General features: G+C 39.1%; 3 protein-coding genes across 10 annotated transcripts in view; all 3 read left to right on the forward strand.

Moving 5' to 3' along the window:
- The window catches only part of mcama (melanoma cell adhesion molecule a), a 39,468-nt gene extending 29,761 nt beyond the window's left edge, over positions 1-9,707 (forward strand). Inside the window, exons 6-16 of one of the 4 annotated variants that reach the window (XM_027178768.2) lie at positions 324-503; positions 1,465-1,592; positions 2,496-2,646; positions 3,025-3,140; positions 3,378-3,519; positions 4,084-4,214; positions 4,506-4,647; positions 4,923-4,958; positions 6,920-7,049; positions 7,172-7,295; positions 7,747-9,707. In XM_027178768.2, the coding sequence (XP_027034569.2) occupies positions 324-503; positions 1,465-1,592; positions 2,496-2,646; positions 3,025-3,140; positions 3,378-3,519; positions 4,084-4,214; positions 4,506-4,647; positions 4,923-4,958; positions 6,920-7,049; positions 7,172-7,295; positions 7,747-7,749 (1,283 nt within the window). In that variant the 3' untranslated portion in view covers positions 7,750-9,707. The remainder of the gene's footprint in view (positions 1-323; positions 504-1,464; positions 1,593-2,495; positions 2,647-3,024; positions 3,141-3,377; positions 3,520-4,083; positions 4,215-4,505; positions 4,648-4,922; positions 4,959-6,919; positions 7,050-7,171; positions 7,296-7,746) is intronic. The other 3 variants (XM_027178767.2, XM_027178770.2, XM_027178769.2) reach the window with 3 other exon arrangements.
- A 2,015-nt stretch (positions 9,708-11,722) lies between these two features.
- On the forward strand, positions 11,723-14,224 carry tlcd5b (TLC domain containing 5b). Its single transcript, XM_027178738.2, has 3 exons — positions 11,723-12,148; positions 12,293-12,495; positions 13,348-14,224. The coding sequence occupies exons 2-3, from the start codon at positions 12,300-12,302 to the stop codon at positions 13,869-13,871; spliced, it is 720 nt and encodes a 239-aa protein (XP_027034539.1). The 5' UTR covers positions 11,723-12,148; positions 12,293-12,299; the 3' UTR covers positions 13,872-14,224.
- Positions 14,225-15,094: 870 nt separating this feature from the next.
- Positions 15,095-18,108, forward strand: part of arhgef12b (Rho guanine nucleotide exchange factor (GEF) 12b) — a 45,266-nt gene continuing 42,252 nt past the window's right edge. For 3 of the 5 annotated variants that reach the window (XM_027178597.2, XM_027178598.2, XM_027178601.2), the window contains exon 1: positions 17,961-18,055. In XM_027178597.2, the coding sequence (XP_027034398.2) occupies positions 17,991-18,055 (65 nt within the window). In that variant the 5' untranslated portion in view covers positions 17,961-17,990. Of the gene's footprint in view, positions 16,523-17,960; positions 18,056-18,108 lie in introns of those variants that run through there. The other 2 variants (XM_027178599.2, XM_027178602.2) reach the window with 2 other exon arrangements.

An 18,108-nucleotide genomic window follows, 5' to 3' on the forward strand; every position in this document is an offset into this window, starting at 1 on the left:
GGGACACGCTGCTATCGGAAAATAATGACTTTGGGGTGGGAACGTCACAACAAGCGCGTCACTGATTATCAAAGCAGCTTGTTTTTTTGTCTTTCCGTACATAACACAAGCCCGAACAAACCTTTCAACGTTTATCAGTTCTTCTTTCCATCCAGGACTAATCAGCTAAATTGGTTGACAATGATAAGACTATTTAAAGGCTTTTAGATATAATTAGTAATGAGTCATTACAAAGAGAGCTCATCCTTTCTTCTTTATCTGTCAATTAAAACCTCTGTGTTTGTGTGTGTGTGTGTGTGTGTGTGTGGCTTGTGTTGACTCAGAGGTGAACGTGGTTACCCTGGTGACCAAAGGACCCAGCGGACTGTTCACAGTCGAGAGCGAGCTGCAGTATAAAGTTGCAAGGGAAGACGGCGAGGCTGTGTTCTCATGCGAGGTCAGCTATCACGTTCCAGGGGCGATCCGAACGGCCGAATCCAGAGGCGTCAACATCACGGTGCACTGTGAGCCTTAGCACCATCTTATATCTTTCTTCTTCTTCTTCTTCTTCTGTTTTTTATTCTTTCTTAAAAGGAAACAAGCCGCGGATTTCAAAATGTAGCCTGTTTTATTTGTGTCCTAGCAATTATCGATTAGAACTCATTCACACTATTGACCACTGACTGAAAGTCGCAACTGAATTCATTTACATGTTAGTTAATTTTAGCTAGTTTGTCGCTTTTTGAGTCACCGTAAATAGTCGGTAGCTAAGCTACAGCTAACTTTGGTGTAGAGGACAGTTTAGTATAATGGAGACGGTGTTATTAAAAGCTAAAATAATTATAGCTAAAAATAAATTTAGATACTATTATGAGCAAACTGGGGGGTGGCTTAGTGGTTAGCATGTTCGCCTCACACCTTCAGGGTTGGGGGTTCGATTCCCGCCTCCGCCTTGTGTGTGTGGAGTTTGTTCTCCCCGTGCCTCGGGGGTTTACTCCGGGTACTCCGGTTTCCTCCCCCGGTCCAAAGACATGCATGGTAGGTTGATTGGCATCTCTGGAAAATTGTCCATAGTGTGTGAGTGAATGAGTGTGTGTGTGTGCCCTGTGATGGGTTGGCACTCCGTCCAGGGTGTATCCTGCCTCGATGCCCGATGACGCCTGAGATAGGCACAGGCTCCCCGTGACCCGAGAAGTTCGGATAAGCGGTAGAAAATTAATGAACGAATGAATAAGCAAACTGGCTCCAAAACCACTCAACAATTGAGAGATCACTGCGTGAAAATTTGAACTTTTCTCACAAAAGTGACTTTTCCATTATCAAACACGAGTCTCGTCAGCCATGACTCGAGTTCAGAATGTTCCCTCTTTGTTGTTCTTGACCGAATGATTAGTGCTGAAGCCACACTGCCTTGGTAACGTGTTTCTGAATGGGCCTCCATTTACGGTCTCCTTGTGTGTGTGTGTGTCTGTCTGTCTGTCTCAGACCCAACATTCAATGTCGAGATGTGGAAGGATTCGCCGAAGGGCCTGGTCAAGGAGGGGGACACGGTGGAGATCCGTTGCCAGGGTGATGGCAATCCCCCACCGACTTTTACTTTCAGCCGAGAACAAGTAATAATGACACCCCAACCACCACCACCCCACACACCCCCTGCCACACACACTTTTTTTTTCTCAATTCTTTGTCCCCACCACATTCTTTCCACAGAGAGGGGATGTTATCAGGGAAAAAAGCTGACAGCATGAGAGACATATAGAGACATAGATCACTAAGCATGCTTCACACTCGAGCTTAATATCGGCTCGGGTAGTAGTTTATACAGTAGCGGCTGTGACGTTTCTGATGTTACGGTGAAGAGGACGACGTTCAGGTTCGCTTCAGGTCTATTATTACGAAGAGGAAAAAAAAGAGAAAAATGTTGAATCGTCGGCAGTTTGTCAGAGACGAAAAGAGTTCGCAAACGAATAACGATTCAAAAGAATTGAAATGATCGACGATGCCGCGTTTCTGCGTCCGGATGCCGCCCTTTTAACTACATCGTCTCGTTTCATAAGCGCTACAAATGAGGAAAGCGGACCGTAATTGGATCGAATGAACAGAGCCTTCTGGTTCTGTCTCTGCTGAGACATGTATTAAAGGTGGGGTGAGTGATTTAGGCCGGAAGTGTAAACGAGATAAAGTGTGTGTGGGACAGACTGATGGTTTTTACTCTGTCTGTCTGTCAGTCCTATCGATATGACTAACCGGTTTGTTCTGCCGAAGCTCACCGTATGCGGAAGAGAGCAGATAACACTTTCATCCAAGATGCACATAAAACTGCAAAGTACAAACTAGTCCCGTTTTATTCATCTTTATGTTTTATCATGATTATCGCATTCTGATACCAAAACGATCTTTTAAAAAAAACCAAAAAAACAATAAAAATAAAAATCCACAATTTAAAATTTTTGCACTATTATTTGTGCTGGGAACAAGTTACTGTGGTCTGAGGAGTTATGTTCATCTCTCTGTAGGAGCCCGATGTGGGTCTGGAGGCAGAAGAAGACAAAGTGCTGGTCCTGAAGGATGTGACACGCAGAGACAGTGGCATGTACCGGTGCCAAGCGCTGGACCTGGACTCAGAGAACTCTGACGTAGGGGCGAGCTTGCAGCTTATCGTGAACTGTAAGTAAACGGAGTTGCTCTCACACCGTCTTCAACCCCCACACTTCCTGTTCCACACAAGAGAGATAGTCGGTGATATCAGATTAATCAAATCAGCGTAGGATAATTGTACGTTGTGCTGGACACTGATTGTGTTTTGCAGTCTTGTGATTGATTTAACACATTATTATCCACAAATGAAGAATTTTTGTAAAGGAAGGTTTTATTTTGTCTAGACTTAAACGCGGATACAGGCCGACGTATAGATATATGACCCGGTCTGTTTTGTGTTAACGCACACATGTTAAATTCGCTCGGAAGGTTATAACTCATGTCAGACAACGTTCTAAGCACAGGATGTGTGTGCGTGTGTGTGTGTGTGTGTGTGTGTGTGTGTAGATCTTGACCCAGCTGTAGTGATTCCCAAAGACTCGGAGATCATGCTGAAGGGAGAAAGGCTGACAGCCACATGTAACGCTTTGTCCTCTCTAGAGACATCCACCGTGTGGTTTAAGGTACTTATACTGTATATCACACTCCCAGAATTTACAGCGTTCATATATCTTATAGAACATAGAGGTCACGTCGGGGTTATTGGAATGGAATTGTCATTATTATTACTGTACTAAAGGAGATAACGGGGTGGTGGGGGGTGGGGTGGTGGTATGTTTCCATATTTCAGCATTATCAGTTAAATAATAAGCATTAATACATGCTAGTGGGTTTTTATATATATATGTGTGTGTGTTCAGGACGGCGTAGAGATAAGACGAGGACACGTGATGCTGCTTCAGGACGCCACATTCGACACGGCCGGACGTTACGAATGCGAGGTGACCGTTCCCGACATACCAGGCCTGCACACCAGCGGATCGGTGCATATAATAGTGCACGGTGAGCCGTCGTCGTGAGCCGTCCCGTCGTCTGCTAACACGTCAAAACATCAGCACAGGGATCGGTCAGAAGTTCAGTTTAGACTGTAATCAGAATTAATGGCACCTACATTCATATATATATATAAAATAAATAACATTGCAGTGAGTACAACTTGGTCACTAACATATGAGGATGTTGTGTTTTTTTTTGTTGTTGTTTTTTTTCTTCAAACATATAACAGTGCTCGTAAGCGGTGTATTGTTTTGTTTGTGTTGTTGTTTTTACTTTGATTTTTACCCATTTGATTTTGCTCGAATAGAGATTATGCTTTTTTTTTTCATGACAATAATTTATTCTCTTTGAGGGGTGCCAATACTTTTAAAATCATCTTTATAGTATAAATGATATTTTAGGCTACTGTAATAAGACAAATGGTAAAACAGCTGCTCTCTCCTTTTCTCTCTCTATCTCTCTGTCTCTCTCTCTCTCAGATATGTACATTGTATTTAAATAAAATAAACGAATGTATTTTTATAAAATCAAGAAGTCGGTCTGAAGCAGAAATACGATCTCTTCTGCCAGGCGCTCCTGAGCTGAGGGATGTGGAGAGGGAGGTGCCCATGATGGAGAGGGTGGGAAAGTGGCTGAACCTGACCTGCGAAGCGAGAGGTTTTCCTCGACCTGTTATTACCTGGAACATAACCGGCAGCCCTGTAAGAAACACACAAACACACACACACACACACACACACACGTGTGTATAAATAATCCCCTGATGGTATCAATGTTATATTTATATTAACATCCACCTGTGCAGTGTTAGTTTTTTTTTTTTTGCACAAGGTTGTGAGCTTGAAACCTGAATTTGAATCCCAGGTCAACCAAGCTGCCATTCCTGGGCCCCTGAGCAAGGCCCTTAACCCCCGAACCGTTCAGTTGTATGATATGTAACTCTGGATAAACGCAAATGATCTTTGGCGTGTTTTTGTGTGTTGTATTATCAGAATTCACGTGAGGTGGTAAAGAAAGAGACAGATGATGTTGTCCAAAGCATCTTGACTCTGAAGGTGACCATGGACACGGTTGCTATGTGCAGCGCAACAAACACGATGGGTGCCGACACCAAGAACTACACCATCACAAGCAGTACGACTTTATTTTTCATTTTTAAATTTGCCAACTACTTTATCGTCCTGCATTGGTTTTTCCATCTATGATGATTTTTATGGAAAGTATGGAAAGAATTCACTATTAGAAATAAGTGAAAAAACCCACAATGTGTCGTCGTACGTTTATAAAAAAAAAGTTGTTCATCGAGCTTTCGGGTTTTCGTCGTGAACGTCACAATTAACACGAGGGATATTAGACATTCAGCGAACCCTACACTCTCCTAACCGTACTCTCTTTGCGTCTCTTCGCAGTTCCTCTCGTAACCCCGACAGCGAGGAAGGATGCAGGTAATCACATCTCACAGCTTCCTCGGTCTGGCCTTTCATTTCTGTCTAACTAATTCCATCCGAAATATCGGCTAACGATTATGAATAATACATGGATTTTTTTTTTTTTTTTTATTTTTTTTCATGGTAGAGGAAGCATTGCAAAAGTTAGATTGGCTCTTTTCACCAAGCCTCTGGGCATATTTAAAATTCTGTGTGAAAAAAAATAAAATAAAACTAAAAAAAAATCAAGGCAGACATTGGTTAGGAAAACACATCCCACATACGTATATATTTTTCTCCAGATGAGTGTATAATTAGCTTTTTCCGAAGCGAACGCGCAACAAAAAAAAAAACGTTTAGAAGCACCACGCCAGGGTAGCAAAGCGTTTAATTATTGTGGTAAACGTTTGTGGTGGCGACACACTGTTTCATTGAGAAGATTTGGCTTATAAAATTCATTCCCAGACAATTGTTTGTCGTCTAACAGCGCGCTTATATTTAGCGTTTGGGGAGGAAAAAAGGCAACCTAAAGGCTTTTAACAGTCTCACAGGAGGAGTACGAGTGCACAGGCGTTCGTCTTTTAATGCTGTCGTGCATATTAGCAAGTCAATTATCCGGCGCGGTCTTTCTTCAAGAATGAATATGAAGCGTCTCTGAAGGACACATTCATGATTATTTGAACAAATTTGCATATGTTTACTCACTCTGAGACTAATCACAGGGCTGAGAGGAAAGTTTTCAGTGCGCACTTTAAGGCTGTTCAGATAATATATAAATATTATTATATATACTAATATATAAAATGGATTAAACTCTGGATGTAATCTAAAAACAAATAATGGACGAATGGGTGTAAGTGGGTGCTATTTTCATGTAGCCAACAATAAGGAGCTATTTTTTTTTTTCTTTTCTGGACTATTTGAAGTCAGTTTTTTTTTCATAGCTAGTAAGGAGTTGCACAACTCAAGTTTCATACTAATTCCAAAATTTTTTCTGTTAGACTTTTTATTAACCATTTAGGCGTAAATTAATCTAATCTGGGGGGCACGGTGGCTTAGCGGTTAGCACGTTTGCCTCACACCTTGGGGGTTCGATTCCTGCCTCCGCCTTGTCTGTGTGGAGTTTGCATGTTCTCCCCGTGCCTCTGGGGTTTCCTCCTGGTACTCCAGTTTCCTCCCCCAGTCCAAAGACATGCATGGTAGGTTGATTGGCATCTCTAGAAAATTGTCCGTAGTGTGTGAGTGTGTGAGTGACTGAGAGTGTGTGTGTGCCCTGTGATGGGTTGGCACTCCGTCCAGGGTGTATCCTGCCTTGATGCCGATTGACGCCTGAGATAGGCACAGGCTCCCCGTGACCCGAGAAGTTCGGATAAGCGGTAGAAAATTAATGAAAGAATGAATCTAATAAATGATATTAAATTCTATTTAAAAAAAAGAATAAAATGTCATTTTTTGTATTTCGACATTTTACATTTTACGTACTAATATTATTATTTGTTGGCACAAACTGAAACTGATATTTCTACATTTTACTAAGCAACTACTAAAATACTGGGTCGAACTACACGATGACAAACATGTTGTTAATGGATTTATTTACACGGTAGATTTTAGTAAGACTGATGTACATCCAACAGACAACAAGAATTACATCCTGGTATAATTTACATACAACTCGCCACCGGTTTCTGATTTCCCCCAAAAACCCGGCCAAATATCTCATAAAATCCACAGATCTGGCAACCTCGGCCACACCAGTACTGAGAGCTGGAGATAAAATGAAGCACTCGCAATATTAAGTACTCTCTAAAATAGAATCTATGTAAGCTAGAGAAGGTTAAGATGTTTCCTTCAACTGTTTCTGGAACAATCTGTCCCTGTTTAACTGACAGTTCGTACTTTTCCATCTTTGGTGTGGAGTTGTCGTGACTTGCCGACATGGTCGTAGCTATTTACAATTTTCGTGTCTGCTCCTCCAGTCGATAACAGCGGCGTGATGATCGTGGTCATAATCATCAGCCTTCTCCTCGTAGCCATCTTGGGCAGCGTGCTGTACTTCCTGTACAAGAAGGGAAAGCTACCCTGTGGACGTTCTGGCAAACAGGAGATGTAAGTCCCCGTTCACTCAAATAGCGCGTGTTTATTTTAAGAACGTCGCTGTGCGTATGTTTCCATACGACTTTGTCTAGAGCTCGTCAGCGTTTTAACGTGTTGGCCGTTAATGTGCACAGCACCAAAGAGACAGCCAACAAGGATAACATTGTGGTGGAGATGAAGGCGGAGAAAACGGAGAAGACGGAGAAGTCGGTACTACTGAAGGGCGTCAATGGCAACAACAAACCTCCAAGCGACCAGGTAACTATAGAAACTGTGAATACAATGGATTCGATGACCGCTTAATTGGTCTTAGTCATTACAGAGTGCTGCTGGCTGGAGATGCTACTCTTAAAATGTCCTTTAAAAAAAGATTCCTTGCTTACAAAGATTCAGATAAGCAGCCGTCATGGCGGAATGGTGACAACAGTAACCTGGTAACATTTTAACGCAAATCGTAACCGCAAATGAGCAATTTACAGCTACAGTATAAATAATAGTTTGTTTCATAGTAGTGCTTGACCACGTCCAAGGCAAAGGCATGTAGGTGCGACCCTTAGCTACAGAAATGCATGTGGATAAACTTCAGTAAAGGATCTGGAACAGAAGCAGAAGAGGTTCATGTTTAGAATACAGTAGGTTTACTTGACCTAGCAGCTAATTCTAATATCTGACTTGCTTTTCTTTCTTCCTCATCGTGTTCCTCCTGGAGTAAAGTACACTGAGCTGCACAAATAACCTACGAAACCAAGGACAAGATTTCAGCTGAAGTCCATTCACTGTCCTCTTACCAACCGAACAACCAATAGATACACGGATACGAATAACGTCTGCTGGAACAGGAGCGTCTTCTTCATTCGTTTACCAGCTCTGCTCATTCCCGATTGGACGTATAGAACTAAAGTGAGCTCGTTCAGTTGTGCCAGTTTTTTTTTTTTTTTTAATAAATACTACTGTTTTTCTTTTTGTTGTTCCCAACCACCCGAGGAATTCACTGTCACATTATTTCAATGTACGACCATTATAACCTTTAAAAAAAAAAAAAACAACGTGTATATCCTATATGTAAAATTTAGCCAATTGAATTATACAGCAAATTAGAATCGGCCGCTCGGAAATTTTCTTACTTGAACTGCAGAAAAAATATCATTTAGCTAAAAGGTCAGAATAATGGCGGGATTTCCATATTTAAAAAAAAGCTTTGTACTTTAGAACACTATTTCTATAAACTGTACGACATCACAAACACCTCCACAGAGTAAAACACTAGACGGAAATAAACACATTCCTCAATGCTTTTTTTTTTTCTTTTGTTTTTTTTGCAGTATGATGGCATGGTTCTCCTCTGAAGCTTATGGCCGTATAGTAACTCACTCACAAACAGTCAAATTAGGTTCGATCCTTTTTTTTTAGCCGACGAGAGAAGCCGATCATCATACCGACGAATAAACTTTATACAAGAGTGTCGAGCCAGACATTACTTTGGAGGTTTGTTTTTGTTACTCAGAGACTACTGCTTTTGTAAATAGTGTCAGCAGACTAAACTGTAGCTGCGTTTTGACTGCTGAGCAGATTCACAGCTCCCTCTTCTTTTTTTCTCTCTGCCTCATGTTCATCAGCCGCAACGTCTGACTGTTCGGTTAACGTCCATGTTTGTTACACTGAGACTTCTTTTTTTTCTTTATGCTCGTTCATGTTTGCTCAAAAGTTTGTTTTGTGTCCTTAAACCATTGGGGACGAGTCGTGGGAATTTTAAAGAGGAGATGTTACACGTAAGGTTTATTAACCTCGAGCGAGAGTCCGTCCGCTATTAATGGCATAACGTCTGAAGGCTGAATTAGGTAAGAAGTGATTTGTGTGTTTATCCGTTTTAAATCCGAGCCTGCTGTGATGTTCTGCTGTGTTGTTTTATTATTTATGTTAATGAAAAGGGTTTTATAGGCTAATCTGATAGCTATAAGCTTCACTTATTTTGTTAGCCTTGTATCACTGCAACACAAATATCTCAAGCAAACTTCAGACCCAAAATTTATTTCTAAATTGATTTAATTTTTGGCAGAAGTAATAATTTAACTGCTGTATACAGTATGTGGAAGTCTTTAAGTTTCGGTTACCTTTTATGGACACCAGTTCAGATGTTAATATAAAGTCAGTGCTTTGGTCTTTTATAAAGATCGACCGTACGTCATCCCACGGCCGTCGAAAAGCACCCCAGCTATTTTACCTTCCGTCCGTCGTCGGATGATTCGTTCTTGTGACGGATCACACGCTTTATTTTGGCCTCGCATCCTGTTATACCTGGAACACACAAAATTATAGGTTAGGTTGAATTTTGTAACTTAACCTCTAGTGAATGTTCCAGCAAAACAGCTATAAAAGCATGGTTTAAATTCTACAAATTCTTTTAAACTCAACAAACATTCTACTAGACTACTAAAATATTGTCAAGTGTCTCATCCTCACGGCTCGACAAGACAAACCGGATCGAGTGTGTATATAAACCTGTTCACCTGTGCGGTTCCTTGTTTTTGTAGTAATGTTATAGTTCTGCTTATGTGTGTAAATTAAGACCATGTGATTTGATGCTTGTGTTTTTTATACACTGTAATTTTCTTTTTTTCTTTCTTTTTTTTTGCATAAACAATGCCAAATAAAGATATGTTACACTCTAAATCAGTGATCGGTGTCTCACAGATTCTCAACTATCAACCAAGTCAAGCTTGAGTCCAAATGGAGTCAAGATAGAGACAGAAAACTAATTAAATGTTTTTTTAAAGCCAAGATTTTACATACCTAGTTTTCTTCATTTCTGCTTCGCACCACTGATGATGTTCTTTTTTTTTAAAAAGAATTAGAAATATTAGAAAAGAAAAATGAAAAATACATCTTGAAGAATCTTATGTCTCAGTCGAAACCAGGACCATATTTAATTTTTAAATAAGGACTTGTTTACTATTAGGCTTAGATTATTTTGTACATCTGCCTTCGTATGGACTTACTATAGAAACAAATAAAAACCTATTAGAAAGAGCACAAAAATAAACCTGTGATTTGCCTCGCAGCTGTTATATGTGATTATTCATGGTATTTTACTTAAACATGGCAAACAGAGTCCACTGTCCATATGGCCTGACGCTATGAGGTCTGTTACATGACAAAGGTTTAATTTAAAGCTCTGTTTTTTCATGGATGGAGTGTGAGGTGTAAATATGTGTATTTTGTGAGCGGTTCGGTTCATAACTGCAGTTTAATGATCCACTGTTTCTTCTTGGAAGAAGATTAGGAATTAGGGAGGGAAGAATTCCAAATAACACAAGTGATTCTTTGTATAAATGTCAGTTTAGTCGGCTATGTTGAAGAAAATCCAGAAAGAAAATCCGTTTTTTGTTGTTGTTGTTGTTGTTGTTGTTGTTGTTGTTTTAGCTTTTTAAAAAGGATTTCACAAGTTTGTTTCATTCTTAACTGTATGAGTGACATATTCTTTTTGTAAGCCATGAATCAATCAGTCTGGATTGTGGCAGAAGAGAAGTAGGTGGAATTAGGTGAAAGAGCGCCCCCTACAGGTTTTTTACAGCCAACACAATCCTTTTATTATTTTTTTTTTCACCTTTTTTCCACCAAATAGCTTACAAATAAGTGTTTATGATTAATAAACTGAAGAAGTATGGTTATTTCTTCCTAATATCTTCCATGCCAACCTTTCCTCGGTTTGCGTATTAGGATAAATATCAAATGAAACTTTTTTAAATTAAATTTTTTCTCGATTTTTTTTAAATAGATTTCTATCCTTGTAAAGCAGCTTTGCGACATTTGTTAAAAATATAATAAAACTGAATTGAAATGAGTTAAATGAATTGAAGGTTAGTAATATTGTTATTAGAATTATTATTTATATAAAAACTCCCCCCCCCCCCCTCCCGTGCATTTCTACCATGTGGTCTATAATGGTGTAAATTTTCTAATTTATTATTACTTTATGTCACTTTTGTATACCAATAATATGCACATCTAAATGCAGTGATGGTACCAATAATGTAACAGTAAATACTATGAGTTCTGTTTTGTCTCTCTGACATCTTTGTTTAAATCAAAAGCTAAGAAACACGATTAAGGAATCAATCAATCAATCAATCAATCAATCAATCAAACAAACTAATAAATGAGTCAGTGAGTGAGTAAAAGATGAATATGGGACTCCTTCAACAGGGGGCGCTGTTGTGTTGTTATGAAACAGACAAACAAACAAACAAAAAACCCCACTAGCACTCACTAGTGACTCATATAATGGTACACTATAAAAAGTATAGTGTTTGCTACACCCCATGTAGTGTAATAACAACTATGCACTAATAACAATAATAAATAAGTTAAACACTATATTAGATTTTAAATATAGGCTCCAGTTTCATAGTTTCTGTCTAATGTTGCTTAAAAAAAAAACCACACACACAAATGAGACCAGTCTTTATTTTGGGCTCTCAGTAGCCTTGTCCTTGTAGGTAATAACCGTGCATTCATGCTACACGAATAAATGTATTGTTGTGTATAATTTTTTTGTGTGAAAAAACCTAAACTATTTGTTTTCTGTAATGTTTTGAACATTTGATTGTCTACCATTAAAAAGTGTGTAGATAGCATTTCCATTTACACTTCATCAACCAATTCTGGTTTCATCTATGAATTCTTACGCTAGCCCTAATTATTTCATCCATCTTTGCTCTTCTTTCTCAGCACACATGGGCTGATCATATGTTGAAGGATGTAAGACATCATGCTGGTTTCCTCCTCTGACCTCAGAGGCCATTGGACCGGAGGTTATGTGGCTCCATCTTGTTTGGTGCTTGAGTACTGTGACGCTAATCTCTTAAGAGGCTCAGGATGCTTGTGCGCTCAGGGAGGGGATGGAGATGTAAGTGAGGAAATGAGGTTGTAGTTTGGGCGCTGTCATGGAAAATATTAAGATGTAATAATAATACTCTTGTCTGATGAGGCAGGCCTCCAGCAGAGAGCCAATGTAGGTTACTGAAGGCAGGAAGTGCTGTTTGGAGGAGATGGTTGAGAGGCAATGCCTAGATGACTGATGCAGCAGAAAGTGGGATTTTGTGAAGGCTGAGGTAAAACCTGTGGATTATAAGCTTTGAGGAGACATCTTTATACCTAGTGTAGAACTCTAATCGAAAAGAATAGACTTACTTGTACTTTAGACGAGCTAATGGTATCATATATAAGTAAGTTTATTGTGTTTTTCATCTCTTTAGCTCAGCCATGACGCTATATCTAGTCGAGACAAGCTGCACCCTCATTGGCTGGCTGTTTCTGTACATTTTGCTGTGTCATGTGAACAGAAAGCGACATGCCGAGTGGAACTGCAGACTCATCACCCTGATCCATGGGGTCCTGATAACTTTGCTAACTGCTTACATCGGGTTTGTTGATGGGCCATGGCCATTCACGCATGCAGGTGAGTCATCAATCCAAAAAGATAGGATTAGTATTTGACCTGGAATTCAGTGACTCATCTTTCCAGTGTTGCCAAATTTAAATGGCATATAGTTACTGCCAAGATGTTTACCCATAACTATTTCTGAAACCCTTCAGTATAAGCTTATACATGGAATCTTTAAGGATGTCATTCCAGAACAAACCAAAGTTTCAACAGGACAACATGGTGGTGTACCACCTTAAATTTCCAGGCTCCTGGGTTTCTGAGCTTGGGTTACTATTTGCGTGCTGTTTTCCACATTCAAACCATATCCATATAGCTTTTGTCCAGATTCTCTGGAGTTCTCCCACCTAGAAACATGCTGGAAGGGGATTGGGTATGCTAAATTGCCCTTTACATCAGAAAGGATGTGTGAATGTGTCTGTGTGGTCCCTGGCAATGGACCCATTCAAAGTGCATTTGTGCCTCATGACCATTGTTATTGGGATTGGTTGCATGATTTGCCTTAAAACTGCACAAAATAAAACAACGAGTCGGATAAAAGGTTATAACTAAAATTAAAATGATCAATTTTTTGAATCGCAGATTCAAACAATGTTTCTTTTCTATTTGTCAATGATACGATCGGTTTTTTCATTGATTCATTAGCTAATTTTAAAACTTGAGCCACAATATAGATCTAGAATCTGGAATCTAGAAAAATCGTTCCATTCACATTGATTAATAAAACCAATAGGAATTCGATTCTAATGGCAGAATAAACACCTAAACGATGGCTTCTTCAAACTCTGCTCTCCACTTTATTCTCTACTTAAGTGAAACTTTAGGATGTATATTTCAGGCTGTATTTTTCCTTCCTCTCAACTCCAGGCTCAGAAAACACCCCACTGCAGATTCTAGCCCTGCTCCTCAGTCTGGGTTACTTCATCTTTGACATGACCTGGTGTGTGTACTTCCGTACAGAGGGTCCTGTCATGCTGGCCCATCACACCCTAAGCATCCTGGGCATTGTGTGCACTCTGGGAATGGGTGAATCAGGCATCGAGTCATGTGCGGTGCTGTTTGGCAGTGAAATTACCAATCCACTCCTGCAGGCCCGCTGGTTCCTCAAGCAGATGGGTCGCTACGACACCCTGAGTGGTGACATCGTCGATCTGCTCTTCATCACACTGTTCGCCTGTGTGCGGATTGGCGTCGGTGGTCGCATGCTCTACTGTGAGCTGATGTCTCCAAAACCCAAACTGGTCATGAAGGTGGGTGGGGTGGCCATTTACGCCCTGTCCTGCTTCTTCATGGCGGACATTGCATCTTTTGCTTGTCGAAAAACCCGCTCCAAGTACAGACGATGGCAAGAAAAGCAGAAGCCAAATAATGCTAATGGACATACTGGGTAGTAAACAAAGAGCTAAAGGCCTTGAGCAAGGCCCTCAACTGTCTTTGCTCCAGGAGCTCTGTATTCTGGCTGACACTGCAATATAACTCCAACTTCCTATGTTTGAGATATACAACGATACAAAATTTACTGTATATGTGGCAAAGTAAAGCAACGCGTTTCACTGTGGTATAACTGGACCTGAGTACGTTGTATAAATTTTATGTAGATTTAAAAATTGTATCGTCAGTAATTAGGAACATGAGGTTAGATGTAAACTCTTTCAAGAGCATATGAGTTTTTAACTAATGGTGATTTATCTTTTTTGTGTGTATTTTTTTTTCGTGTTGTGACATAAACCATGTTTTAAATGAAATAAACTGTGTAAAAAAGAGCTGCAGTTCCAGTAGCCAAATATATGCATCACTTCCATTATGTCTCTCACTCTCAAACACACACACACACAAAATGCAGAAGCATGGTCATTATTATAATTATGCTTATAATAATAATAATAATAATAATAATAATAATAATAATAATAATAATAATAATAATTTCTACAAGCTTACATCAACGATACACCAAGTCAAACAGCAGGTGGCAGTAATGGCCTCAAAATAAACTCGAAATAAATACAAATACAATATGCTGATATTTTTGTCCAGTATTAATGTGAATTCAGGAAAAAAAAGGTTATATATATATCTTTTTTAAAAAATAGGTTTTATACCTTATAGGGGAGAAAGTCAGACAGAGAACCTTTAATATATTTTGTGGAGCTATTTGAAATTACGTGTGGAACATTATAACAACATCTTTACTAAAAACAAACAAACAAACAAACAAAAAACAGTGATATGAGGATTAAATATTGGAAAACGAGATGCAAAATCCAGTGACCTTGTGGGGTAAAAAAATTTAAATTCTCTGCCCTACAGAATGCAAATACTAATAAGAATAAATCATTTATACCCATTAACATTGCTTTGATTGTCCCTATTGGTCCCCTTAAAGTCTTTAGACTATAGAGTTGCTTTCTCTTTCAGTCATTTCTATTAGTTCATGTGAATTCAGTGGTAATATCTATATAAATAAAATAAAATAAAATAAAAAAATTCAACCGAAATTTGAGTTTAAAAAACCCTAAACAAGTAATTAAATGTAAATCAATAGCAGAGAAGGAATCTGCTGCATATGAGAGTAAAAGCTCTTAAATCTCGGGACTAACAGCAACACATGTGCGTCTGCGGAAGGATCTTTTCCTCCTCCCTCCCCCCCCAAAAAAGAGGGAGTGGTTCGTTCCCAAAGCGCAGGAATACCGTCGATGTAATTTTGCCGAAAGTCTGGGAATATGTGGATTTTACAGATTTCCAAGCTTTTCTTTTTTAATTCAAACAACAACTTGACTCGCGTCGCATCGTATCGCAGGAGCTCCATTTTGCGTTTCAAGGCATTCTAAAGTCCAAACAGTGCATGAGAGAAAAGGGAAGAGGGGGGAAAAAAACTACTGAATTTCGGAAAAAAAAAACCCAAACAAAAAAAAACAACAACATGGAGACAAGGAAGGGAAGGAGAGGACAAAAAATGACTTAAGACGACGTTTACAGCTTTGAAGTCGTCCTGTTTGACATCAAAGCGTATAGAAGTTGTGTATGTGGGGGGGAGGAAAAAAAGGGGAACTTCTGAAACGTCGGAATTCGAAGCTTCTTTCTATGCAGGTTTCAATGTCTTCTTCAACACGCCGGATGTTTTGAAGCCGCAAAAATTCTCCCATCTACAAGGGGACACGGAACCAGACAGCGTTCTTTCTGGAAGGAGGAAAAAAAAAGTGCCATGCTGTTCAGCTAAACCGAGAACAGGCCTAAAAAAACAGCAAGAAAACATCTTTTACACGGATTTCTATTCCCCCCTAAAAACGAGAGATTTTCCGTGTTAATCCTGATGACACGATCCTTCTTTTTTTTTCCTTTCCTGCTTCAAGATACTTTGTTTTACTTTTTCCTACAGAACTGAACGTCGTTTGCGACATTAAAGGGGGAAAAAACAAAACTAAAACACGTTGTTGGAGAATACAGAGTATTATTGTTTTCACGGATTTCTTTCGTTCGTTAGGACACTTTTTATATATCTATATATATATATATGTATATGTATATAAAACAAACAAAAAAACAAGACAAAAAAACAGAATACTAGTTTTTCAAGCTTGGAGTCGACTCTCAGTTAGGGAGTCGTGTAACGCTGAAGCATTCGCTCGAGGGGGTGAAAAAGTATGATCCGTTTGTTAAACATTCCCAATTCCGTGCTATTTCCATCCAGTTTAGTGCAGCTAAAGCTTCTCCAGGACTTCTGGATGTTTTTCGGGTCTTGTTTCGTATAATTTCTTCGACTTCGGTGCAAATGACACACCGTGTCAGCTTACCGACACATCCGCCGTGGAGTCGACTCGTGTAAACTCACATAGCTTAAGAAGACTTTTTTCCATTCTTTCTTCCTGACAGATTTTTTATTTTTTTTTGTGGATGATAAACAACCGTCAGTGTTCATCTTTTGGTGCACAGACACGAGTGTTTTACGTCGGTAAAATGCTAGTTGGATAAAGATAAAAGGAGAAAAAACAGCAAGAATCAGAAGCCCAATGAGCGGCTCACAGTCCACGATAGCTGACAGGTAAATGACACATCACATAAACATCACCTAATGTCTTTGTTTACACACTTACTTACATACTAATAATGCAAGTATTAATGCAAATTGTGTTTAATATGAACTGCTGTTGGAATAATTCACATTCAATCCAGTGCAGCTTCGTTGTCAGTTACTATACATGTTTATATACATGTTTATTAGGTTATACATCAATATACAACACACACAGTGCATTAGGATCACTTATACCTCTATAATATATATATATATATAATGTGTGTGTATATGTATATATGTGTGTATGTGTGTGTATATATATATATACACACACACACACACATACTTATTAGAGAAATCCAAACCCCAGAAGTTGTCTCTAGTTGTGTAAACTTTCAACCTTTTAAAGATATTTTTTAATTCTATGTGAATTTGGTAAGAATTAGCTATGGGCTTATTAGCTATGTTTCTTTCAGTATAGTCATGGTTTCAAGGGATGTGGTAGCCTGGTGGTTAAGGTGTTGGACTTCTGCTCAGAAGGTCATGAGTTTGAATCCCAGATCCACCAAGCTGCCACTGCTCGGCCCCCTGAGCAAGGCCCTTAACCCTCAATTGTTGTATAAATTGAAATAAAAATTGTATGTCACTCTGGGTGTCTGCTAAATGACAGAAATGCAAATGTTTCATCATATTATATAATTGCTCATATACACAAACACTTGTGGAGAGCTTGCTAGTTTTTGCATATCTGCTGTTGAAGCTTGTACTGAGTCTGTTATCTAACATGTAAAACACACTGAATATTTCATTTGCTGCAACTAGTTAGATTAAGGTTTGTGTGTTACATATATACACATGTAGATACTTCATTCTGACACAAAATGAAGTATATAGATGTGTATATACTTCATTCTGACACAAAATGAAGTATATACACATGTATATACTTCATTTTGTGTCAGAATTAAAAAAACTACACTACAACACGGCTACACGACAACAGAACAAAAATTGAGTAGTTTACTAAATACTTCATAGAAGGAACTGCCTTTTTTTTTTATTTTTTTTTATTTTTAAGCACTTTATTTATTTTTTCTGTGCACTGATAAACCTGCATTCATGTCAATTCTTGTATCTGTTCCATGTCTCTGTTCATAACTATTACTGGATGTTGGTGAAAAACGTGGTGCCGGTAGCACACAATTTCCCAATTTTTTTAGCCGAATAAAACACTGTTATTGGTAGATAACCACTCGAGCGTGGTTAAGGCTGTCAGACAACAACCTGTCATTGATTTGTTTTTCTGTAACAGCACACCCTGAAGCAGTTTTAATGTATTCCACAGCTGGCTTGTTAGAGTTTTTAATCTCTTGCTAGGTGAGGCTTTAAAAACAGTAAGGCGTCAGGCGTGAGACATACAATTGCGTGATCAAACCTAAGGCCAGCATGCTTTAAAGGTGTGTATAAGTTTAAGTATCGGTTTAGTGTTGTGATGCACCGACCTGATACAGATCTGCCCTGGACCGATGTTGGCCTGAGACGCTGGATTTCTATCAGGTTGAATTTTCTTTTCTGTTTCTATGTGCCTTTTAAAGACACTCCTTTTGTCG

Source organism: Tachysurus fulvidraco, chromosome 26, assembly GCF_022655615.1.
Source record: "Tachysurus fulvidraco isolate hzauxx_2018 chromosome 26, HZAU_PFXX_2.0, whole genome shotgun sequence".
NCBI lineage: Eukaryota > Metazoa > Chordata > Actinopteri > Siluriformes > Bagridae > Tachysurus > Tachysurus fulvidraco.